This window comes from Salminus brasiliensis, chromosome 17, assembly GCF_030463535.1.
Source record: "Salminus brasiliensis chromosome 17, fSalBra1.hap2, whole genome shotgun sequence".
Classification (NCBI taxonomy): domain Eukaryota; kingdom Metazoa; phylum Chordata; class Actinopteri; order Characiformes; family Bryconidae; genus Salminus; species Salminus brasiliensis.
Genome location: NC_132894.1, coordinates 429,038 through 456,408, shown reverse-complemented (window position 1 = coordinate 456,408; position 27,371 = coordinate 429,038). Strand labels below are relative to the sequence as shown.

Sequence of the window (27,371 nt, the reverse complement as noted above, 5' to 3'; positions counted from 1 at the left end):
TTATGTGGTGTCAGTGTTTATGTGGTATCAGTGTTTCTGTGTTATCCAGTGTTTATGTGGTATCAGTGTTTCTGTGTTATCCAGTGTTTCTGTGGTATTCAGTGTTTTTGTGGTATCCAGTGTTTATGTGGTATCAGTGTTTCTGTGTTATCCAGTGTTTATGTGGTATTCAGTGTTTCTGTGGTATCAGTGTTTCTGTGGTATCCAGTGTTTATGTGGTATTCAGTGCTTATGTGGTATCAGTGTTTATGTGGTATTCAGTGTTTATGTGGTATCAGTGTTTATGTGGTATCAGTGTTTCTGTGTTATCCAGTGTTTCTGTGGTATCCAGTGTTTATGTGGTATCAGTGTTTCTGTGGTATCCAGTGTTTATGTGATATCAGTGTTTCTGTGGTATCAGTGTTTATGTGGTATCAGTGTTTATGTGGTATCAGTGTTTCTGTGGTATCAGTGTTTATGTGGTATCAGTGTTTATGTGGTATCAGTGTTTATGTGATATCAGTGTTTCTGTGGTATCCAGTGTTTATGTGGTATCCAGTGTTTTTGTGGTATCCAGTGTTTCTGTGGTATCCAGCGTTGTCCAAGTATTGTCTGTGATAATCAACTCTACACTACAGATGTAGCGGGTTAGATGCCAGACTTCACCTTTAAGTGTTCAGGCAATACCACACTATTTTAACTGCTACTGTTGTGTTTTATTTCTGAAGGCTGGGATGTTGATGAAGCAAGTTCAGATGGAATAACTCCAGAAGTTCTCATCTCCCTGACGGTCCCCAAGAAGTGCGCCACAAGTTTTTCGGGGAAGCACTTTCTGGCTGGACGCTTTCTTCCATACGACATGCAGAAGAAATACGAACTCAATCTGCCCGAATTTCCAGGCACAGAGTGTCTTATAGAATTGTAGCCCTTACACAACAAAGTTCATATTTTGGATAAACAAGGATAAAATATACACCTTTTTGTATTTTATAGGTTGTTAGCGTGGTACATTGTGGTTTAGACTTTTGTGTGCTGAGACTGTTGTGGTTGCAAATGCAGTGTTTAGATACCATGTGGAACTGAAGTTACTTTGTAACTTTGTAACTTTGTTTGAAAACAGATTTTTTTTTTGTTTCAGGAGAATGTCTGTTGCACTTAAAATATTATCCCATCTTTATTCAATTAAGTTTTTATAGTTAAAAACATCCCTATCTTGAGGCTATAAGCTCCTTAGTTTAAAAACTGGTGAATGCATTCAAAACATCCAAAACCCATCCACAAATACCTGGATATTTTTGAAACATTAGATTTCTAACAGTAGAACCTCCAGCGTTTCTAAAAACATGAGAAAAAACGCAGTGTAATAAAACAGTAAACCATGCACAAGCTAATTGTGTGATGTCAGCATTTTTGAAAAGCTGCTTTTCACCTGTTCATTCACCTGGAGAGCGTTCTCAAAAACCTCCACCCTGGAGAGCATTCTCAAAAACCTCCACCCTGGAGAGCATTCTCAAAAACCTCCACCCTGGAGAGTGTTCTCAAAAACCTCCACCCTGGAGAGTGTTCTCAAAAACCTCCACCCTGGAGAGCATTCTCAAAAACCTCCACCCTGGACAGTGTTCTCAAAAACCTCCACCCTGGAGAGTGTTCTCAAAAACCTCCACCCTGGAGAGCGTTCTCAAAACCCTCCACCCTGGAGAGTGTTTTCAGTCACCTGTAGCATGGTGTTGATGCAAACCACAGGCCAAAACACAGAGAAACAGCTATGATTTTCACCGTATCCAGATATGTGTGGGCGGGGTCTGAGACGCTTGATATGTCCTCATCTCTGATGTGCAACCCTACTATTATAGTGTACTTCCAAAGGCTGTTTTTATAATAGCTGTAGTAAGAACTGTACATTACAGATGTATCTATTTTTCTTTATTTTTTATTTCTGAGACTTGAAATGCTTGAACACTAGCCATTTAGAAAGCCTCGAAGTCGTCCCAACAGGCTGAAGCTAAAACCCTTTGTATGGTTACATGGATCAGTACATAACTGTTGTTTGGATTGGTTGTATTAATGGCCATTTTAGACCCTGAATTCAAAATAAATTCTCAATGAAAATGCTAACATCCTGTGCATTGACATGGTTCTAACCCACAAAGCTCTGGACTTTAAGATTAATGGTTGTCCATAGCCACATTTGGACAGACCACCAATAGGAAATTACAGTTGGATCGCCAATATTTGGGAACAAGCAGTAGTTAATAACAGCTTTAGACCATAGAGTATATTATCTTTACACAGAGATTTACTCTAAGTCAGGAAAAAGGTGTGGGCGCAAAGAATGAACCTTTGTTCCTCCTCAAGGAGGAAACACCCAGTTTGGTGAACAGGCCATTCCAGGACATCTTTATATCCCTCATCAACATTTTCAACTAAAGGTCACCTGAGGTTATCCAGAAAGTGTGGAGTTTCTATAACTCTTTAGATTTAATAGCTCTGTTTTTTGCTGGACTGCATCTGTGCTCTGGAAAATTCAGAATCTGAAAAAGAAGAAGAAAGTGTCTGTAATCTCCGAACACCCAGAGGAGCAGCGTCTGGATGACTGACAGCTGAAGTCATGTGCTCTCAATATGGCAACAAGGAAAATATGAAAGCGTGTTTAGACTGAGAGGGAGGCAGGGAAATATTTTGGTCTGTGATTTTTTTCACAGGGTGTTTCACTGTTCAGCACTGAGGACATTTTTATTATACAGTAAATACAGTCTACTGCATATTATCACCGCCACGCAAAATCCTCATATCTCCTAAAGTGTGACTTTACAGGAGGAGGAAAAAAAGCTTCTTAAAATCCTTTAAATTACACAACATACACAAAACTACATGTATAATTATCATCAGTTCCACTGGCCCTAACATGGAACCCAGAGGGACTCCACTACACATGCTAAATCAAACTGTTACCAAATAATTTGTAATAGCTTCTGCATAAGAATTAATAACTGAATGATAAACCCAGGGTTCAAGGGATTAACTTTCAGAGGAAGTCAATGTGAAAGACTGTACTGTACTGTGTAAGGAACAACGGTCAGGTTCACCTTATGGAGTTTCCTTTAAAAGGAAACAAATCTAACTGTAATTTTGGTTTACATGTTTAATGGGATATCACTGTTGTACATTGCATGTGTAAAACATATATTTAATAAGTCATTTATATATTTACTGAAGACTGACTTACAGAACAGCAGTGGAGACCATCAGTCCTTGTAGAAACTGAAGTCTGTTCTTCTCTTTATGTTCTTCATTTAAAACAAAATGATAAATCTAAAATCCAGAAGACTGGCCGAAGCAAAGCAGTACAGACACTGTTGGAAAGATCAAATGAAATTAAACACAATGAAGACTAATGACTAATTACTGACTGAATGAGTAAAAAGCCAGTTTACATTTACAGTATTTATCTGACGCTCTTATCCAGAGCTCTTACATGTAAATCATGTTCCACAGGTGGTTGGATGTAGAGGGTAGAGTCTTACCCAAGGACTCTTGCTGTGTAGGTGTACTCTTGGGGTGTACTTGCCCAGACAGGGAATCAAACCCTAGTCTGCCACAGGGAAGGTGGTGGTGTTACCCTCTACACCACATCGACCACTGAACTTCAGTAGAAAGAAAAGTACAGTTCCATCAAAAGTTACAATTATGTTTCACACATCAACGGTGTTGAAAGCACAAAACACTCTTTAATGAAAGACTTTATATCATTTCTATAAATCGTGCCAGCTGATGTTTTCAGATGCTGTAAACCGAAGGTTATTGAAGGTGACGTTTCTGTTAATGAGCAACGTCTTCAACCCACAGTTCAAAATGCTTTTCTTATAATGGATCACTGCAATTTACAAATGGTCTGAGACCTCCCTGCCAACACCTTAGGATATCTGCCATCTTTAAACATCATCATCATCATCATCATCATCGCTTATGAGGTATTAGCTTGTTTCACAACCGTACAGGACTGAAGTGTTTGTTGCATGCCATGGAATATGACACCACTTCCCTCTTTGGCTTTGGAGCATCTTGCAATCAGCGCTCATTAAAGTCAGAAAACTGAACCATAAGCACACCATCTGCTCTCGTCTTACTGTCTGGGAACATTTAAACAGTGCGAGTGGTTAATGTCAGTCAGAGTCCTTGACAAGGGTAGTCCAATACTGGTCATGCGAGATCTCGTACAGTCTGAACGTGTGTTTACAGCTGTCCTTACCTGCCACGTAAAAATGTTTACTGGAAGGACAAAAGCAGATAATTGTAATTTACTGACCCCTGGCTGGAGAACGTAACTGAGGAGGCACTGTTCCACTGTTTCATGAGTTGCATATCTTTAAAAATAGGGAACATGAACCGTTTAAGAAAAGAATTCTGGCATTTTATAACTGAAGGTTTGATCATTAATCATAAAACAAACAAACGGCCACTTTACACTCAATCTTTCTTACAAATAAGTCTACAAATGTAGGATTTTCTGTGAAAAACAAAGAAACTAAATGTTAAAATTCTGGAGACCTTTAGAAATGTTCTTCTAGAAGGAACCATCATTTTAAAAGTTCTTTAAAGAACTAAATCACATCAATCCATAGAAACCCAAGTTTGCAACAAGACACCTGAGATGGATATTCTTCCCTGTGAGAACTATAAAAGAAGATGAAGAGGAAAATGAAACAAAACCAACAAACATTCCTGCCATTCTAACCCAGCGGGCTTTTTTATGGAGGGGTACCACCATCCAGTCTCCTGCCTTTGTCTTTTTTCAGATGTGCTCTGGCCAATGGCACGCCGGAGGGGGCTGGATTGGACCACTGTCCACACTGCCTGTCTTTTAAAACTCTGTTCTCTCAGAAATGTGCAACATTCATCAGACCTGGTTTGAAGGACAGGAGAAACTTTAACCATCTGTGTAATTCTTCCTCTCAACTCAACTTTTTTCAACCCTCTGAGCAGAAAATCCTGTAGAAGTTTGCCTGTGCGAGTGGCACCATGTGGAAGTGGATGAGGGTGGCACTGACACTGTGCTCCGTCTTCACTCTGGCACAAGGTATGTCAGTAATTTGCCTTTAATAAGACTTTTAATAAGGAATTATTGTGATCGTTAAATCAGAAATTGGAATTAGAAAAAAATATAATTATCCTTTCCATGTGAATAAGATAAACCCGGTTTATCTGAGTAATATTTAATATATTTCATTCCAGTAGAACCTGTGTAGATTTACAGAACTGTGTGTTTTTAGTGTCCTTTTCCCGGATGGTGTGGAGTACATGTCAGATCTGGTTTAAATAATTTGCAGTGGAGATCACTTTAAATTTAAGGATGAATTTTGAGTGTAATTCCAACATTTAATCTAATTGTTGCCCACAATTCATAATTACTGCTATTTTCAATAATATCATTACATTTAGATTTAAATTTCAATAACAAGATTTGCATGAACTGATTAAGACATTGGTTTGAACAAAGCTGCTTTTCATTGTAAAATACACTCAAAAATATAAAGCTTCTTTAGAGCGACATCAATTAAAAAAAAAAAAAAATCGTTTCTTTGAAGAATTTTTTGATCAGTGGATTGTTCTTTATTGAACTATTATTACAAATGAGACACATGAATGTGAAGAACCTTTAGTAAGTTAAAGGAACCTTCACAAACTTCTTGTCCCAACATCTAAACCAAGAACACTTTAGGAATGTGTGGAGAGAAATACATCCTAGAAGAGAAAGTGCTACAAAGGGTTTTTGTAATGCTGACAGCAAAGAACCAATTTTGCTTCCTTAGTGAACCATGTTCTAAAATTAATCTGTGAGTGTGAAGGTCCTTCACTTAATGTATCGGTTCTTTACCAATTTAACAGAACCTTTACATTATGTGGGGGTTAATTTGTCTTTTAAAAAGTTTTTTTACACTCACACATCTTCTGTACAAGATTCAGATTCTGATTCTGTACAAAACACAACCTGTAGATGGTCCAAACGCCTTTTTCCAACCCACAACACTTAGGGACAGAGAAAGAATGTGGACAATCTGAGGACCATTCCAGGAACCACTGCTCCTAAGAACGATCAACTGAAAGGTTTTGTTTTAGAAAAATAAAACTTTTATGGCATCTTTCAAATAATAATTTTTGGCCCTTTTGTTTGTAAGAATGTTTCTATGATCTTGTCTCAAATCAAATTCCACAATCTAATTAAATGAGTAAGGGCTGAACATGCCACAGTCTGTTTCCACCAGTTTCCACCCTTCTCCTGCTCAGATGAAATATGTACGAGCTGGTAACAGGTTACTGGTTCTCCATCTTTCTGTCCCACCTCTCGCCCATCCACGGTCACTCGCTTTCATCTCCGCTTCGCCTCAACCTCTTGTGGAATTTATTACCTGTTTCCTAAAGACAGGAGACAGCTGGAGCTCCGGCGGAATGGAAAACCGGTGGCCGACACTGGCCCTGGCCCTAAATCTGCGTTTTAAATAACCAGATGTCACTCAGTCCTTCAGTAACGAGCTGTACGCCGCTGTGGCTCGTGCCAGGTCGGGCCCGTTCGGGACAGGGCGAGGCCACTTTCTGCATGCCCAAGGTAAACACTGCCGATCGCTCATCTGCCCCATTTAAACGATTAATTTCCCAGATGCTCGCCTTGGGCTCGAGCTCAACCCATCTACCCATGATTCCCCTAGAGGAGGATATCCATCTCAGGCACTTTGATGTAGTGCAAGAAGCAAGAGCTGGAAGAAGGAACAAAATCAAAGCAAGTTTTCGAGCAGTTACGTGTTGTAAATTTCCCTGGATTAGGTGCTATCTGGGTGAACATCTAGAAATGTTCTTTGGCAATAAGCGACGTCAGCGCGTATGTATCTCATTGATGTGTGGACTGTAAGATAAAAATGGGGAAAAATGCAAATTCCCAGAGGTAGCATTGTGGCTAGCGTTCTGTCATTATTCAATGCTGGAAGACAGTTCAATTTGGGATAATGGAGCGCAGATGCATCCGACCCAAAACCCAAAATGCGGAATGTTTAGTCAGTGGCTTCTAATCTCATCCTGAAGCTAATCAGACATATCGGACAAACCTCAACATCTGAGCTCACCTCAACAAGGGTATGAGCCAGAGGGGCAAAACTACTTCCACATGTGTACCGTCTGGAAGTAAACACACATACACACTCAAAATGTTTGTAGCTCTCATTCACATTCATTAATACGTGATGAGATGTGGAATGTGGTCAGCAGACTAACAGCTGGCCATGGCTCCCGTCTGAACGAATGCTCCTGATTTTGAACAAACAGACGCTTGTTACTGGGCTTCCAGAAGATGCCAGGGAATATAAAAGAGCTTTCCAGTGCCACTCCTGTTATTCCACTTAAGCGTAATGCCACCCGTGGTGTAGCTGCATGTGCAACGCACCACTCCACAAACCTCAGTTCATCCAAAATCTTACATAACATCACATTTTCTACTTGTTCAAGCATCTGTGTGCCTAAACAACTTCCAGAAAGGATTGTATCCGTGCCAGGTGACTTTATCCGACGAAGCCGTTCTACTTCTTTTTTTTTTCAGGGAACTTTAAGAATGTACTATTTTTACTGGCTCCTGGCAGAAGCAGCACTTACAAAAGGCTAAACCCTTTTAAATGTAAATAACATGAATAGATGATTTGTACCTGTGTGTAACTGGGCATTGAGCAGATCTCATAAGGTGACAACAGAAGATCTGGAAGGGCACTGGTAAGGCTGTGTAATAGGAGTAGATAAATGCTGCAGCGATCAGAGGAGCTAAAACTGCCTCGCTTAAGTGACCGCTGCTTCCGAAAATAAATGCTGCAGTAGCCTATATTGTTATGAGGGAATGGCTAAGTTGGGAGGACATGTGCATACTGCTCAAAGATGCTGGCATACTTTTGGCTTCCACTAACGTATTGTTTCCACTGCAACATAAATTTTCACACAGCTACCCCCCCCCCCAAAACCCCCCCATTGAAACACCTGTGCACACTAACCCAGCCGTCTCCTATTACTGTGCTGACTTAGTACTGGAAAGAAGACGGATGTTAACTCAGGATAGTCAGATTGGAAATGAAAACAGTCCATTGATATCTCTTCACTTGCTGGTAGAATCTCAGAAGGTCTCAGATGAAAACCCACTGTCCAATAAAATACTCTGTGCAGGAACAGTCCAATAAACTTGGCATTGTCTCTACTGAGGAAGCAGCTCCTCTAAAAGCTTGTGGGCACTGTGGTTATTGTTAACATCCTGCATTATGCAGTATACACTACTATTACCATGCTTTATGAGGGTATTATAAGGATCTTCTGAGGATCATTTGTACATCTAGAACATTTGTGATAAAACAATCAGACCAATTACAGACAATCCTCAATCACCACTGTATAGTAACAAGTAGATTGTAGACTAGATAGCAGCCCATTATGCCATTATCATTTATCTTGATGCATTGCTCTTTTTTGCACTTTTGAAAATGTTAAATTCAGAGAGCATAACTCTCCTTTCTCTGTGTGGGTGGGTAGGATGGTCATCACTCAGGACTGGTAACGCTAAAGCCAGAGCGTGCATCTGTTAGCTGACATAACTGAATAAGCAATTAGCATTCTCCCTCCAGCACAGCAGGTAAACAGTCAGTTCTTGAAGGTGATTAAGGTGCTGAAGCAGGAAAAATGGACGGGTGTAAGAATCTGAGACACTTGGCAAGAACCAGACTGTTCTAGATAGACGACTGGGTCAAAACATCTCCAGAACATCAGGCAAGTCTTGTGGGGTGTTCCTGAGTATGCAGTGGTCAGTACCTACCAAAAGTGGTGAACTAGTCACAGTGTCACTCTTGGAGGTCCCACCTCACAACTTACAGGACTTAAAGGTTAGTCTTAGCTGAGTTGGGATAGTTTAACATTTTTTTAAAAATATTGAGAAAATCTACTAGACAGTTAAGTCTGAGGTCTGACTGTGAAAACTACAGTCAAGTAGATTCTACAATTTGGTGACTGTCAGCCTCACTATAAGTAATTATATATATTATTAGACATAATAACATAATAATGAACCCGCGCGCCAACATTTTGTCCACTGCCACACTGACTTTTCTCAAGACGCCATAGGATGAACCTTGTGGAGGGGGTGTCAGGGAGCCTAGTTAACCTGTGAGAGAAACACTAAACTGGCAAGAAGTGTAAGCACACAAAATGCCTTCAGGGAGTGCATCACTCCAGTGGATTTTACACAGAGCCTGACACGTCTGCTGAAGATAAGCACTTCAGCGTGTGTTCTCAGAATAGAGCCAGTAATGATCAACTGTCAAGGCGCTGCACTATTTCTAGAGGGGGACGTACAGATTGGCAACATTTGCTGGACACGTCACCACTGAAAGAATGGCCTGTGTGATTTCTCAGTGGATTTTTTTCATCAGCCTTACAAAACTGGTAATTTATAATGAATGAAGATTCATATTAATACATTCATATTTTGTGGACAGCACTGAAACACTGGATTTAGGTAGGTGGTCCAGAGAAACATACACCAAGACGAAATGATGGCTAGCTGCTGAGGTGTACCATTGTGGCGTCTAGTTTATGACTCATTTCAGAACCACAGTTGACCAAACCCACCCTCAGCCTCTCCCACAAAGTCTCTGCTCTAGGAACATCTGCTTTTCAGGTGTCTTCAACTAAGGTCCATCAACTAAGGACCTACAGCATATTTACCAGGTGAGGAAGATGTAATACTGCAGAGATTTGTTTGGACGTGTGAGGCAAACACTAATCTAACATCATGTGGTATAGGCTTAAAGATCTCCTCTACATCCGCACGGCTACATCTGAGGATCTTTATCATGTAAACTGATGAAACTCCTTAACTGTGTTGTAAAACATCACTAAGGTGACACAGCAGGTCCAGTAGAAGTGCCAGGGAATTGAAATGGCAGACCTTAAACACTAAAACACATCCTTTTTTCAGACATACGTCTCCACATTTTCTGAATTTACAGATTCAAAAACTGTGTGTATAAATGTTATAATATGTTATATTCAGTCAATAAATGCTTGTCTCTATAATAATTGTGTCTAAAATGTGCAGAGAATGTGACCCAGATGCCTGAAATCCTATATAGACACACAGTCCAACATCAGCACCTTTAACCTGAGAAGTCTGATACACATGACCACATGCTTCTCAATAAAGCTCTTCAGAAAGGAGGTCATGGAATAAAGGATAAAGGAAGGAGCATACATCTGATACAATTAGGCCGCAGCACTTTTCCATATGTGTTCTGGGGCTCCTGGTTGGCTGGGGATTTTTCCTCTTCGAGAGTGGGCCTGCGGTCTACAGAACTGAGTGCACCCCTTCGACTGACCATCAAAGGATAAGGTATCATTTGGTCACACGCATCTGTCTGGAGATCTTCCAGATGGACTACTGACACCTCTGGATGTTGGGGAGTAGGAGTAGGACAGGCTGCTTTTTGGACTCCTGAAGGCACCATGACAAAGAACACTGAAAGGCAGACACCCAAAGGACAGCAGTTGAAGATCATGTGTCTTCTGCAGATTTCCCCTTGAAAGTAAACATTCCACCTGCATTCTCAGACACGTATGCAACCTGAGGAACATGCTGGATAAAGATTGTTTCATCACGCAACTGCAAATGTGTTGTCAAGAATGAAGCCTTGTCACCAATGGCCCTTCTCCAGACTGGGACACTATCCGGTCCACTCCAATCAAACCTCCAAACATTTGGCTCGCCACTTCTTTGTAAATGATGCATTATTCATAGACTCACAGTTAATTTACAGAGCATATACAACACATCACATTAATGAGATGTATTTTCAGTTGTATTTGTAGTAAACATAACTCAGCACCTGGTTCACTGATGCACATGTTCTGGAAATGTTCTAGTAGAAGTAGCAGATCCATGGACCTCAGCAGTAGATATCTTTATGCCTTTAAAGGACAACTTATCTTTTAAATTTTACAACTTAGATTGGCTCACAATCTTTATCCCTAATCAACAGATGGTTATGGTAGAAATTATATTCCATTAATGAACTTTATTTTTTTAAAGTATCTTTAGAAAACCTTTTTAGTTTCTCATGTATGTAATATACATGTTAGTTGTCTGTCCTGTGTTGTAAATGTAAGATTCGGAGTTAATTAATGATTGTCTACTTGCTATTGCTATTTTTGGTCTATAAAAGTAAATAAAAGTTTATCAGAAAAGAAGAATGAACATAGGATTACAAATAACCCTACCTTTAACCCTAGAAATATTTCAGACACAATACAAATATGGCTTGGTTGAATTTCAGTGACAATATAATGTTATTTTCTCTCTTATTACCTGCAGGTTCTAGCTGGAATAACTCACAGGTGCGAAAGTCCAGCCAAAGGACCAGGAACAAATTGGCCTACAACAATATCTTCGAACCCCAGACCACAGGTCATTATGTCTGAACTAATTGAACTAACTGATAGGCAGGCAGAGTGTCAATGTGGAGCAATGACACACTGGCTGCTAACAGCTGTTTTTAATTGAGAAGAAAATGGACTAAAATAAATGGGTAAATCTCTATTGCAGAGGTTTCCAACCCTGGTCCTGTAGAACCTACTGTACATATGTTGCCATTTTCTTTCACACCTGATTAAACTAACCAGCTATTTACAGAAACAACAAGATACAAGAATACAAGAATATGACAGGGAACCACAGATCTATGTTTACACCCAGGGATGAATTGCTGACCAGGCCAGGTCCTCGAAAGACCACAAGGCCAAAGAAAGCTCAAATGCACACTGTCTGTAATCCAAGAGTTTTTGGATTTCACCTGTTCTTTTTATCTCCTTTTATTTCTTCTCATTGAGGTTTAGCCTAAACTCTGTCATCTCTGATCTTGTGCAACACAGGAGTGACAGAGTGGACATCCTGGTTTAACATTGACCATCCGGGTGGTAATGGAGACTATGAGAGGCTGGAGGCCATTCGGTTCTACTACAGAGAAAGAGTGTGTGCTCGGCCTGTGGCGATGGAGGCCCGCACTACGGACTGGGTTGCGGCCTCAGACACTGGGGAGGTGGTGCATTCCAGCCTGGAGAAGGGCTTCTGGTGCATCAATAAAGAACAGCCATACGGACGCATCTGCTCCAACTACCATGTGCGATTCCAGTGTCCACCAGGTACTATCAGTCAAACAACAATCAGTCACAGTAGCTAACTCCATGCTGTGCTCTCTGACCCGCACTGTACCATACAGAGATGGATCAGTCTGCGGGGGTTTGGAAAAGATGGACTGACCTGCTATTCTACTTTCCTTAGTTCAAGCATACTGGACAGACTGGAGTGCATGGAGTTCTTGTTCAACCACTGCCTGCAATGACGTTGGCATCCAGGTGCGTCGCCGGAACTGCATGAGCACACAGCCTCTGTCGGCACTGCTCACACCAACCTGCCCTGGCCCAAACACAGAGCGCAGAGAGTGCTCCACTCCACCATGCAGAGGTAAACCACCCAGAAAAGTGAATTAGAAGGTGTTGCTTGAGCAAAAGTTCAGGATCATTTTTTTAACCCTTTAAAGGCTCATACACTACTCTCAAACAACATAAGCCACAACTCATTTCGTGGTCGTTACTGAATAACAGACCATAAACACATCAGCATAGGTTTAAGGGTTAAAACAGATTCCTGATGTCCTACTAACATACAACCCATGAAGTTTGTAAAATGATCTGCAACCAAACTTGGGTTCAGAGCTATAGTAGAGCTATAGAGTCATATGCTGTTACTTAATGTAAATAACATTTTTATTAAACATTACAGTGTGTGAGTATAAGGTTTATATATATATATATATATATATATATATATATATATATATATATATCATTTATATAATGTACTGAAAGAGGTAATGGTTGTGTGTAACAATAATTTTTTAGTGCTTTTTAGAACTACTATTTAAAGGAACCATATGCAAGACATTCTCCACCATAGGGAAAACACTTTAAACCAGGTTAAGGCCAATTTTGGCATCCAAATAGCTCTTGGAGTTGTCATGGGTCTATAGTAAAACCACTGCTTTGAAAAGAGTGAATGTGAATGTTTTTGTTTTTTTATCTTAAAAAAAGTCTCCACTCTCAAACATCCTCAAACACTAGAGAACCAAAATGGGTTCTTCTATGATGTTGGTCAAATAATCCTTTGTGGCACCTTTGGCGTACCAGCTCTTCTGTTAAAGAATCGAAATTCATTCAGGATTCAGAACAAACAGATATTTGTGCAGGTAGTAGAGCTCAAATCTGTCCTCTTAACGAACACTGTTACACTGCTGACTAAAGAAAGCTTCCCGTAAGCCGTTATGTCATTGATGCCTTAATGATCCATCCTCTTAGCTGGCTTAAATTTAACATCTCCATGTACAAAGCTTTGAGGCTTTGATCAAGAAATCAATGTACCACCACTTCAAAGGGGCTTTTATCCATGCAGATTATCCAGACGAGCTGATTTGATCCCTAAAAGGTCAGGCTTGTAAACTCACTGCTGCATTCCCCTGTTTCCTGTCCAAGCAGCTAAGTGGGGTCAGTGGGGGTTGTGGAGCGCTTGTTCGGTGACCTGCGGGAAAGGTCGAAGAGGCAGGCGGAGAATGTGCATGAAATCATCTGACAAGGTCCAATGCTCAGGACGACCGGCAGAGGTTCAGAAGTGTGGAAATACACAATGTCCAGGTACTAGCACATGCACAGAGTTGCTATTTCAGCAGATTCACCAACAACTATAACTGCGATATCAGTGCACTTTGTTGGTTCACAATTACTGACTGTGACCCATCTGTTGGCTGCACACTTACCATCCTCCACCTCATCCATCATTTAAAGAAGACAGGAATTCTAACAACAGGAATTCTAAATTCATTTTGCTGCAACCATCATGAGTTACATCATCAATAAAGAATAGTGAGGCTGTTCCAGAAGCAGCCACGCAAGCCCAAGCCATGACAATACCTTCACCATGTTTGAAAGATGAGCTTGTATGTTTTGGATTAAGATCCTCTCTTTCATCATTCAATGGGACCACCACAGGACCACTGGTGACCAGATAGCATTAAGTTGTTCCATGATAATGCATTAGGCACAATTTCTGGGGTATTTTCAGAGTGTTTACCTCAGTCTCACTGCTAAATTCAGAATTGTCCACCAACCAGAAACATCCAGTCAACAGTGGTCCTGTTGAGTGGATGTTTTAACTGACCACTGTTAAGGGGCTCGAACTAGACTAAGCTATTGTATCTAACTGTACACCTAGATGGTGCACCAACAAGATAAATGTGCTTTATAAAGTGGTCACTTAATACATGATTTCTAAACATGCATACATTAATGTCCATTACCATGTAGACATCACAGTGCTGAGATCATCATAGAATCATCAGCTCTGCTTTGTGTGGGTCCTGCAGTGGTTCTGTTCCACTGAGAGAGGAGACAGGGCTGATAAATTCTAAAGCAGCAAATGATCTAGTCTGTTACCTATGATGTGCCCCTGTGTTCTAAGTGTTTCTGATAAAATGGCCAAAGACTGACAACTCACATACATACTAAAACACACCCTAAATCTAATGATTTGACTGATGATGATGATCTAATGATTCTACTGATTGAACAATGCTTTGTGTGTGTGTGTGTGTGTGTGTGTGTGTGTTACAGTAGTGTGTAAAATCGTCTGTTCTGAGGGACGTCCCAGTGAGGACTGCAGCCACTGTGTTTGTGAGGGGCCGACACTGCAGGGAGAGGTTCTGAGCGTGACCGGTGTGCCCGTGTCTGGGGCCAGTGTGGCGGTTTCTGGCCAGCCTGAGCTTATCCGGACCCAAACAGATGTGAAGGGTCTGTTCACAATCTCTGGCATGTGCTCCAGCCCCGAGACCCAGCTGCTCATCAGCAAGGAGAAATACGCCCCTGCCATCGTGCCTGTCTTCAGCAACGGCAGTGAGAGCCTCTGGATACGAGTTCTCCTCAGGTCCTCAGGTACGCCAGTCAAGCATTTCATTATAAAAACTCTAAAATTAACTGCAGCGACAGCAGCCCAGACACCGAACCAAGAACAACAATCTCTGGAATAACACTTTCTGGAGGCAGCTTTACAAGAAATGAAAACAGAGGGCTGTATTTATGTGTGTACAGTAGACCCAATTGCGTTTTATTACAGTAGAAGCTTCAGTGAATTTATAGCAGCTGGAACTTTTGTGCCTCACAGAGAAGCCATACATTGTGAAGCATCCTGAGGATAAAGTACGATATGAAGGACAGCGTGTGATTCTGTGCTGCAAAGCAACAGGGACCCCCAACCCAGACAAATATCACTGGTAGGAGAAGAGTTATTACTGTCATTTTACTCTCTATATAAATATACTCTAGCATTCAAAAGTTTGGAATCACTGCTTTCAATCATATGTGAAACCCTATAAGTGTGTGAAGTGTAATAAAAGAAGAAAGTGTCAAAGATTACATTTATGTGTTGAGAGCTGAGGTGTTAAAGTGAAAGTGTGTCTCATATTTAAAAAATAAAAGCTAATCAAATCTTTAGACAATTAACTTGAAATGAGATTATTATAAATCTATAATCACAGCATAATATTTATCATTCACCAACTTCTTGGAGTTCCCAAAAGTGAATAATTGACATTTATTAAAAGATTACAGTTTTATTATCAAATTAATATCGCTTACATTCCATACACCAACACTATATAACATAACATATAAAATAACTAGAAATTATTAATTTGATAAATGATTCCAAACATTTGAAAGGTGGTGTAATTACATAAAACAATTACATTTGTATCTATGTGTTAAATATAACACACAGTTGATTATTAATAACACATCACAAATCACTTGCTTTCCATTAGTTTGTCAAAATATTTAAAATCTGTTTTTTCTGAAACACCAACATTTTTTATTAAAATAATACCCTTTTCTACTTACAAGCACAATTTTAATTCATATAAAAAACTCATATCTCCAATACAGAAACTTCAAGAAACATTTTTCAATGGAAACCATTTTGGAGTATTTCTATTGGTCCATTTGTCATAACAGTCTAACAGTAATACTGACTGATCTGGCCACCAGGTATCATAACGGAACCTTGTTGGATAAGAAAATATATAAGTATGATGAAGACTTGGTTTTGCGTGATCTGAAACCAGAGGAATCCGGGGAGTATCACTGCAAAGCCAGCAGTCCGACCGGCAGCATCAAATCCACTCCAGCCTTCCTAACAGTTTTCGGTAAGTGTGTAATCAGTTTCTCTGGGCACATGGAGGAGTGTGTGGAGGTCATTTGTCAGTTAAAGTAAAAATATAGGGAAACTATATCATGAAATACTATGGTCTCCAATTCCAGTGCCTAACAGCATGCGGGCAAGGGACATTTTACGATGTTAATGTTGGTACAGATGAATCTTTTCTATGCAAAGAATTGATTTCAAGAATTCACCAAGGCCACAATAAAACTCCAAATCCCTCTGCTCTGGAGCTCTGGAAGCTGAAGTGAAATCCAAGACACTCTATAAATCCTCTTTTTTCGTCTCGTCAGACAAGTATGCGTTTCCACATCCGAGCACATAACTTCACATTGTGAAAATTCCCGTGATGCTTGTTATTCGAGATATAGATTGACAAAAAAGCGTCTGCAGCATGTGTGCTAAAACAATCAGCCACGGGATTCTTTGGAAGGATCTGTCGTTGAGTCTCCTGTTGCTGCTTGAGCAATTTACAGTGAATGAACACAATCATGAATCACTACAGAGTTCTGAATATAGAGTTCTGAATGTAGAGTTCTGAATATAGAGTTCTGAATATAGAGTTCTGAATGTAGAGTTCTGAATATAGAGTTCTGAATATAGAGTTCTGAATGTAGAGTTCTGAAAATAGAGTTCTGAATATAGAGTTCTGAATGTAGAGTTCTGAATGTAGAGTTCTGAATATAGAGTTCTGAATATAGAGTTCTGAATGACACTCAGGCTGAATGCTCTGTTTTAATTAACTGTAGCTGTGACACTTTCTGCAAATTTACTTTTGAATTAGACTTCCTTTGTGATTAATTATCAGCTTTTATAGTAGTGCTGTGATGTAGTAATTACCTCTTCCCTTCTGACCACAGTCATTAATTTTGAGCTCATAAAGGTTTATGCCAGTTTTCTGAATAAGGTTTATTTAAGCTTCAGTTTTAAAAAGTGAAATGTTGACGACAAAATACAAACAAATACAACAGAAGAGATATTGATTAGTTTCCACAGTGACTCAACTATAGGCAGCCTTAAGTTAAACCTCAATATAATCTAACTAACATTTATTCATGTTCATTCATTAAGCTACTTGTGAAGCTTAACATCTATCCTTATTTCCCACATGCTGCAACTGTTCTACTCAAGCATTTGCTGCTGATTATTGTTTTTGTTTAGATTTTTTTCTGTTGTGATTATGTTTTGTGTTGTGCTGATTTGTTGCAGCTGTGCTTTTCGACTTTGTTTATATGATTTTAGATTTAATATGTGTTTGCACGCTTTCTCTTCACTGCAACCCTGAACTGGACTAAGTGGATAAGAAGAAGATGCTGCTGCTGCTGCTGCTGCTGCTGCTAATGATGATGATGATGTATCTGCACTGACGTTTATAAGAATGTTATGCATCTGTTGTGTATTACCCTTAAGTATTAGATATGCTATAACATATTTTTAACATTATCTTGCATTTTCCTGTTTTGCAGCCAAAGGAATCCCAGCATGTAAAGCTACACCTGAAAGTCACCTGATTAGACTGCCATTTGACTGTAAACAGCCAGGTACAGAATCAAAGTTCTACAATGCGGGACGCTGTCCTCACAACAAATGTGCTGGAACGCAAGACTTTGACCTACGATGCAGAGATGCGTTTAGTTTCTGCTGTGGCGTGAAGCAAATGGAGGCAAAGGAGATAAACTGTGGGAGCTACACTCTTCCAATAAAAGTTGTGAGCGAGTGCAGTTGCCAGAAATGTGTGGAGCCCAAAATTCTGGTACGGGGTAGGGTGGTTGCTGCTGACAACGACGAGCCCTTACGCTTTGGACATATTTTCATAGGAAAGGAACGAGTAGGAACCACGGGATATCAGGGAGGATTCACAATTCAAGTGCTTCCTGACACCAAGCGCCTAGTGGTGAACTTTGTAGACCCATCACAAAGATTCATAGATACTCTCAAAGTGTTTATCTTTGATAAAAAGAGTGGGGCAGTGTATCATGATGTAAAGGTAATGAGGAAGCAAGAACCGGTTGACATCAATGCAGGAGAGACCAACACCATTTATCTGGGGGAGATAGAAGGTGAAGATCCTATTGGTCAGTTGGTCATACCTCCCAACTCCTTCCACAAAAACACTGGGGAAACATACGAAGGCACGGTAAAGGCCAGTGTCACATTCTTTGATCCACGCAACATCACATCGGCCGCTGCTTCTCCAGGAGACTTGAACTTTGTAGATGATGAGGGTGACATTCTTCCTCTGAGGACATACGGAATGTTTTCTGTGGATTTCAGAGATGAGGCAAACCAAGAGGTTCTCGGAGCTGGAGAAGTCCAAGTTCTTCTTGACACACAGCATGTCAAAATGCAAGAGCATATCCCTGCTATGAAACTGTGGTCTCTCAATCCAGACACTGGTATTTGGGAAGAAGAGGGCAACTTCCAAACTACTCAAGTTACCACTGAAGGAAATGGAAGGAGAAAAAGAGAGGAACGCACTTTCCTGATCGGAAACATGGAAATCAGAGAGCGCAGATTGTTCAACTTGGATGTACCTGAAAGTAGGCGCTGCTTTGTCAAGGTACGAGCATACATGAGCGACAAGTTCCTGCCTACCGAACAGCTTGAAGGAGTGGTCATCAGCTTAATAAACCTGGAGCCCAAGCCTGGCTATTCCTCCAATCCAAGAGCTTGGGGGCGCTTTGACAGTGTAATAACGGGACCAAATGGAGCTTGCCTCCCAGCTTTCTGTGATGCCCAGAGGCCTGATGCATACACAGCTTATGTCACAGCCATAATGGGTGGTGAAGAACTCGAGGCAGCTCCATCTGCACCAAAGATGAATCCTAATATCATCGGCGTGACGCAACCATACTTGGACAAGTTAGATTACCAACGCTCAGATCACGATAATCCAGCACTTAAGAAAACCGCTTTCAGAATAAATTTAGCCAAACCTAACGCTAATAATTTAGACGAAACTAACGGGCCGATATATCCTTATCAAAATTTAATTGCGTGTGAAAACGCACCTGTTGATGCAAGTCATTTCCGGTTCTTCCGTGTGGAGAAAGACAAATATGAGTACAATGTGGTGCCTTTTGAGGAGAGTGATCTCACATCATGGACTGGAGATTACTTGTCCTGGTGGCCAAATCCTCAGGAGTTCAGAGCTTGCTACATAAAAGTTAAGATCCATGGGGCAACAGAAGTTATGGTGAGGTCAAAGAACCTTGGTGGCACCCATCCAATGACCAGAGGTCAGCTGTATGGAATTAGAGACATCCGCAGCACTCGTGACTTGCACCATCCTAACACCTCGGCTGCTTGCCTGGAGTTTAAGTGTGGTGGAATGCTTTTTGACCAAGCTGCTGTCGATCGATCACTCATTACTGTCATTCCGCAAGGCAACTGTCGCCGAATAGGCATCAACAGTCTCCTGCAAGAGTACCTTACAAAACACCCACCTGTCCTGCAGAATAATGAGTCTCACGCATTTAACATGTTAGCTCCTGTAGACCCCCTAGGCCACAACTATGGAATCTACACTGTCACAGACCAGAACCCACGCATTGCTAAGGAGATTGCCATAGGTCGCTGCTTTGATGGAACATCAGATGGTTTCTCCAGGGAAATGAAGTCAGATTCAGGAGTGGCCTTAACTTTCAGCTGCCCAAAAAGAACTGTAAACCGCGAGAGCCTCTTCCAGCGCCTGCAGACTAATCCTGGACAAACCTTGGCACAGATGGCTCGGGACATGAGGGAATCACAGGGAATGCAGGTCAGAAGGGGGTCGCCCCAGGTAGTGGCATATCCCTCTGGCCAACAGGGCAGGACCCAGGGCCGCAGAACTAGTACCACAAACAGGAGAAGAACTGGAACACGCATTCAGCCAAGGCAGTAGACACTTGAAGGTGAGTCTGTTACAGTTATTTACATGATTAGTTTAAGTTAAATTTGGGTGTGATTGAGAACTGACTAGTTTGTCCTCTCACCCATGTAAAGGTCATTGGAAAGAAGCAAGATGGAGACATGAGCTTCACAAAAATGACGATGGAAATGAGAAACTTGGTCAGTCTCTTTGGGGACTTGGGGGCTTCTGCTTCTTTGTCACAAACCCTGTTTCAAGCAAAAGGACACGTTCTGTCAGGAGTCTGAGGGGAACGTAAAAAAATCACTTGATGTATTGAGACATTTTTAATGTTTGGCGTGAATGCTTCGACAGACGACATTCAGGATGAATACATTTATTTATTACAGTTATCAAATTGGTCAACATTCACCAGAAAAGTACTTATAATATAATATTTTCTCAAATGTTTTACTTGATCAGGCCAAACTAATCCTTGATTGTGGACTGCCCTCATTGTTGTCTTCGATAATACCCTATAATGAGCTTAAAGGTAATGATAAGTGCTCTGCTTCTTCCGTCAAAGACATTACTGTAGAAGAGGTCACATTTGGGGAACAGTGGATCAGACCCTTAACGGAGCAGAAAGGATGCTTCTCTGTCTTCTTTTTTTCCCAAATGATCACAGGAATATCCCAGATATAATCAGCCCTTTCCTTAGTCCAAAATTCAACTAACCAAAGCCAAGGACAGCAGATCCTGCCGGTAGTATAAGCAGAACCCAGGCAAGATTTTGGGTACAACAGATTATGTTACACTTGGTCTTCAATTTGGAGACTCTCCACTTAGAATATTGAAAGACAGCACAAACAGTTGTCCCATCTAAGAAATACCCCTTAAAAATTACAACAAGAATCCTACAATATTTTAGAGTGGATATCACCTCTATACATGGCAGTGAATTAGCATGTTTAATTCCATGGTTTGTATATACTGTAGGCTTACTATTGTTTCTTGTAGGTGTCTGTCTGTTTTTTTGACGTGCAATAATTCTGAAAATGACTTGAGAGCCCTAACATAAAAAAACTGTCATGAGCCAGTCAATTGTACAACTGTTAAAAGTTGGGCTAATCCCTATTTGAGTTGTTAAGTATGTTTAATAAACTATACATTACCTGCTTGCTGTTTATTGCTAAGCATCATGGGATTTAAAAACCCAAAGCAGCTTTTTTATGTTCTTGCAGGTGATATTTTACAATGACTAGATAAGGTGTTACATATAATTTATAGATCAACCAGCAAACAATATTTCTGCAAGCGCATTTTAGCTAAATTATATTTAACCAATGACAAACTGATGCAGTTGCTATTGCCTGGTGTTCAGTCACCCTATAAATAAATATTCAAATGTTTCAAAAGTTAAAAAGTTGATTTCAATGTGATAAAATGATTTACACATGGACCATTTACACAGTGTCACACAGAAAGCAGTGAATTATATAGAATTCAATTTCAGACCAAAAAAAAAAGTGACATTCATAACTCCCATTAGAAAGAAGATGCCATCCACAGACCAGTGCACTGGGCCTTTAGAGACAAATCAAGAAGCACACAACGCTAATTGGATATTTCCATGGGACATAAAGGATAATGAGGTGAAAACTGTTTGTCTTTACAAAGCACCTGACCCTGTCCCAGTGGACTAGAGAAACAATCAAAGAGCCTATTGTAAATGACCTAGAGGACACAGGCCAAAACAGTCTTATTTTCATGGATCTAGAGAAAGACCAGAGTTCATCAGAATCACATTCACCTGGGTTCAATTAATGACTCTCCTGTGTTACATACAGATAAGGCTTTTACCAGATCCTGTTGGTAAACATGTCAACCATTAAAGAGCTTCATCCAGACAAGGCTTTCTAAGAAAGAAACATAGGTTAAGTTCAAAGTTGAGGTTTTTCTAATAGAAGTATCATTTACCTTTATCCCGTTAGACTAATGCTTGCTTTTTGAAAGCACTGAAAACCAATAAAAATGGTTTAAAATGAAATTATTTATATTTGTAGACTTACAAACTGAGAAACTCTGTTTTGTAAAACACTCAAATTACTGAAAATCTTTAATTCAGCTGATTAAAAGTATCAGACAGTCTCACTTTGTTATTTTAATATCCATCAGTATTAAAGTCTGTATTAGATTTGCTTTATTAAACAGTTTGCTAACTCTGCTTACACTTGTTGTGAGAGTTGATGTACACAGCCATAAAAGAAGGGCAGGATTTCCTACTTAGATAGCATCAACCAACCAAATACCACTACAGTTAGATCTAGAATAAGATATTCATGCAAACCTTTTAAAGCAGTGGTCACCGTTCCTTCTTTCCTGCAGACTGTAGTTCAAACCTGCATCTATGCTGCTCCCTCACCATACTTGCATAACATGAATGCATCTGATCCAGCTAATTAAACACCTCTGAACATGTTAATTAGCTGGAGCAGGTGTGGCAGATAGTGGTTTGATCTAGACTCCACAGGACTCTGCAGGATCTTCAGGACTTGGTGGGTGGGTTGGTGACCACTGTCTATAAGGTTTTAAGAACCTTCACACACTGTAAAGCAGGGTTCTTCCATTCTGTGCACCAAATTGTTTTGGTCCTACAGGAGTGGAACTGAAAGAGTCTGATATAAAAAAAAAGGCTAGAGTACGGCTAGAAAAAGATTATTTATGTTTACGTTTAGATGTAAGGCATTTAGCAGATGCTCTTATCCAGAACGACTTACAGAAGAGCTTCATTGTTTACTCAGAAAATATCCTTAGCTAGTTTGTACTGACTATGATCTGAAATCTCCCTCAAGCTAGAAGCTGGTAAATACAAAAGTGTGGATATCTAGATACACAATACACTCACTACACTTTACCTGAATACCAAACAGATCAAATAAGACATTAGTACAATAAGCTTTAATGAGTGCAGGATTAGTGCTGATTTAAGTCCTCTCAGAAGAGGAGGGTCTTCAGTCTGGGTTTGAGGACAGTGAGCGTTGGACTCTGCTGTTCGGACAACCAGAGGAAGTTCGTTCCACCACTTCGGTGCAGGACAGAAAAAAGTCTGGACGCTCGTCTTCTGTGACTCTTAAAGGATGGCGGGTCGAGCCGAGCTGTACTTGAAGCTGGAAGTGCTCTGGGTTTGACCATTACCCTAATGTACATTAATATGCAACAGAAAGCCAGTATAGAGAGTGCAGCTGAGGAGTCGTGTCGTGCCACTGTGTTCTGGATCAGTTACAAAAGTCTGATGGTACACATGGAACGAGCAGCCAGAGGGGAGTTGCAGTAGTGAAGTGTAGCCTCTCTAGATAGAAAAGGTAGATTTAAACATTTTAAAGGTTCTTTGCTCACAAATATCTTATTTTTATTATGAAATTATCCATAGAAAGTGTTTCAGAAAGCCAAACGTGGTTCTTCTCTTCTCATGGTGCAAAGAACCTTTTGTACTCACATATGTATCTAGATCATTTAAAAAGAAGAAAAATTACCCTAAATGTTTTATTATGAAAATCCCCACCTTCCAGAGGAACCCTGAGAGCAGCGGAGACAATAGCGTAAAGAGCCAGAGGAATAATTCAGCATTCTGACTTCTGAGAGCAAGTCCTCTCACCATCTGTGAAGTCTGGTCTGCAAAGCTAGGTGTTGACAGGATGAGTTGTTAAAGTCTCTCAGCAGTCCAACTGTAATCACAGACTGAAAATATAGGGGAGATATTTGAGACATTTGCAAAGATTTTAACAACAGAAGGTCTGTACTCATTTTTAAGCTCACAACTTTCACCACATGTTTTTCGTTGACTCTGAAAATGTGCAATGTGGAAACCAGATTGTCTAACACCTACAGTATTCACAGCACTTCCAGGCTAAAATGGAAAGTGAATGTCTCACCAAAGCAACAAGCTTTAACTAAGACATCAAACAAGGAATAAAAACACTCTAGAAGTTTGTTTCTCCTTAATCTTGATTATGCCATCAAATCTATCAGTCAAACTTGAATTCATTGAGAAATGTACCTGGAGAACCCACCTGCAGCAACTTTTGGTCCCTGATCTGCTTGAGTATGGTTCTATTTACAGGAAGCTGGAACAGGAAGATAACAACCAATTAAACGGACACAGTGCAGAAACAGCGACTGGACCTTCTGTTACTTTTTAGGATCCACTGAGCCATGAGTGCATGTATAAGCCCTCTTCACTGGTCTGGCTGGTCTCAGGGAGACTATAACTTCTGCAGGGATATCTATTGGCCATATGTTCTTCACCACTGGACTGAAATCGCATTGTTGCCACTGTTTTCTGGAAATCATCTCTGGTTGTACTAAAACCATTTTAGACACTAAAACACTCTAAATTCCCATCTGAATCCTTCTGTAACCCACACTGCATGAAGCTCTGCATCTCTCGATTGCCTAATAAGAGCTGTATGTGGAAAATGTGGATGGCCATGTCTGCTGTAAATAAAGATTTCTTGAGGATATATTCACTTGTCACCCTTGTGCAGATCGGTAAGCAGGAATATACTGTAGATATAAAGACGAGAGCCGCAATGGATCCCTAGTTGTGTTTTAGGGCACTGTTGAGTATGTGGGCCGTTTTTCTCTTAGTGTCTGAATCGTAAAGTGGAATTCCAGAGTGATTGTTGAGGCTCTACAATGTCCCACAATCCACTCGTGATTTCTAGTGAACACTGTGAGTAACTACAGCAGCTGAATGCAGACCAAAGTGCATCAGGAGTCTCTTGTTACTATGGAACAGGTGTTAGGTTAATGGCGTCGGATGAAGAGACGCTGAAAATGAAATTCATGGGATTCTCGCTGCTCTGAAGCCGCAGCAGCAGCAGCTCTACACAGCTACTGTAGAAAACTCATGCTGCTCATCATACTGCAGAAACACTAACCGCAGGTTAATGCAGTCCTGGACCAAGAACTAAACCTGTAGCGCTGTCAGGCTTTTACCTTTTTCTCATTCTGCACTTTTCAGAATTTACGATGTGTCTTCTAATAATAAACGTCTGTCTATGAAACTCACACTCTGTGTCTGTGTGACTGAGGAACACTGATAAAAGCTGATCAGAGAAGGTGTTCACATTATTTACACTATGTATTAAACTAATCAGCTCACCTGTTTATTACACATTACTAATGAGGGAATAGGGATCACTTTCAGTCACTAATGAACTCTTAATTTATTATTTTTACTTTTTCTCTGAATTTGGTTCTGCCAAATAACCCACCTGTCCGTAGCTCCCCCTAGCAGCAGCAGTCCTCCCAAAACGAGGAAGGTAAGGACGCATCTCCTCTGATACACGTGAAGTCACTGCTTCTTTTTATCTGCCGTCAATGCAGAGAAAAGCCCCGGGACAGACACTACAGACCTTACTTCTTCAACCATTCAAAAGTCTTCTGTGTTGAGATCATTTGGCACCATTTGGCTTTAGTGTTGAACCAGTAATCATTAAACCCAATAGAGCCTGGCCTTCAGTTTGTGAATTGTCATTTCTGCTGAAAAACTACTTCTATAATACTTCACCACCATGACGTTTCAGAAATGATGACATTAGAGGTTTAGAAGTACGTCTTCGATGGAGACTTGCAACCTATAATTATACCCTTACCTGTAGCAGCTTTACAGTGTTTTAGTAAATAATCCAGGCACAGACCTGCTGACTGCTGACGTTTTCATTTCTAACAACTGCCTGAAACCTGGTTACACTACCATGATATCATGACAATTTCTAGTGATTGGAACTGCCACTTAACAACGGGCCTCATTTACCAACCGTTCTTCAGAAGAAATCCAGGAGATCCTGCCGTTCTCCAGTGTTCCAGGGGATGTGTTCAGTTTAGGAGGACAGTGGAATCACCTCTCTAAGAGCAGAGCTGTATTCTCTTTGAATCTGACCTCATGAATCTGACTTGGATGTTCTGTTAGGACTTTTTTTAACAACTCATCTGAGACCATTCTTAGGGAAATGTTGGTGAATGAGGCCCAGTGTCTTCAGGACTGGCTGGACACTAGAGGGTGCTCCCGAGAGAGTTCAAAATGAATGAGGTCCTTTTTTAAGAAGGACGTTTCTGCACGCTCTGCAAGATGTTTTCATTTTAAGCCGTTTAACTCCTTTTGACCCATTCACTGAGAACCTACTCAGAGGCACCCTGCTATCTGCAGTCAGTGACACACAGCATGCAGAAACATCTGAACTTCATTACAAATCTCACACTATACATAAGACATGACTGGGAGGCTTTGCAGGCTGCGTACAATGAAAACCATTTATCCCTAATGCTAATGCTAAAATCGTTGTAATAACACAGCAGTGACTAGAGCGTTCACAGTACCGGCCTTTAGCCACAAAGCGTCAGTGCAAACAATAGCTTTCCGTTCTTTACAGCTTGTTATGGTTCCTTTGACAAAGTATTGTTCTACTGCAACACGGAACTGTCCTGTGCAAAAGCTAGCACCTTCAGAACCTGCATCTCTAGCTGTCTGTACACAGTAAAGCTTTTGATTGTCTGAAATCTACATATAACATCCTAAATTACAAAGAATACACTGGAATCCTTTATGACAGAGATCACTAGAAGTTGGACCACAGTCCGGTTCGAACCCAGACGCTGTCCTATCTGGACCTGAACCTGTAGCTGATAAACGATCGAGGATTTTGGTGGAATGTTTATTATCTGGTGTAACTTTTCAGGAAACTCACAGACCAATCACATGCACATGCATGTATGCACATACATGTGACCCTAATCAGCCAATCACATCTGTGCATTATGGTGAGTGTTGAGATTGGAGTGAGTGACACACACAGGAAGAGTTGAGAGATGGCTGGAAGTGGAGCAAAAACCGAGCTTTTAGTCAAGAATGGACTTACAGGTTCTGACAGTCACGATGTTGAACAGGACTTTGAGACATGTTATTAAGCTCTTTATTTTAAGATGCACGTTTTTCAAAAGTGTTCTGCTTTATTATTCAATTTTACTGAAATTTGAAAAATGTTTATTTTAATATACAGCTTTTTAAATTCATCCAGTTCCGTGTGAAAACAGACCCTAAAAATACTGCTGAAATGTGCTGAATTGCAGTTCAACTGTAATTTGACTGATAGGAAAGTGTTGGTATGACTGCCAGGCTACTTCAATTTACAGGATATGGCACTAAATCATAATGCAAGTTAGACAATT

At 40.5% G+C, this 27,371-nt stretch overlaps 2 protein-coding genes across 2 annotated transcripts in view; both read left to right on the top strand.

The window, feature by feature from the left end:
- Positions 1-2,094, top strand: part of yjefn3 (YjeF N-terminal domain containing 3) — a 43,167-nt gene extending 41,073 nt beyond the window's left edge. The window contains exon 6 of the mRNA XM_072660230.1: positions 708-2,094. Coding sequence (XP_072516331.1) covers positions 708-904 — 197 coding nt within the window. The 3' untranslated portion in view covers positions 905-2,094. The remainder of the gene's footprint in view (positions 1-707) is intronic.
- Positions 2,095-4,998: 2,904 nt separating this feature from the next.
- cilp2 (cartilage intermediate layer protein 2) lies at positions 4,999-20,192 on the top strand. The gene is made up of 9 exons (XM_072660654.1): positions 4,999-5,056; positions 11,363-11,455; positions 11,920-12,189; positions 12,329-12,511; positions 13,579-13,734; positions 14,710-15,027; positions 15,257-15,365; positions 16,138-16,295; positions 17,776-20,192. The coding sequence occupies exons 1-9, from the start codon at positions 4,999-5,001 to the stop codon at positions 20,190-20,192; spliced, it is 3,762 nt and encodes a 1,253-aa protein (XP_072516755.1).
- Positions 20,193-27,371: the final 7,179 nt, after the last annotated feature.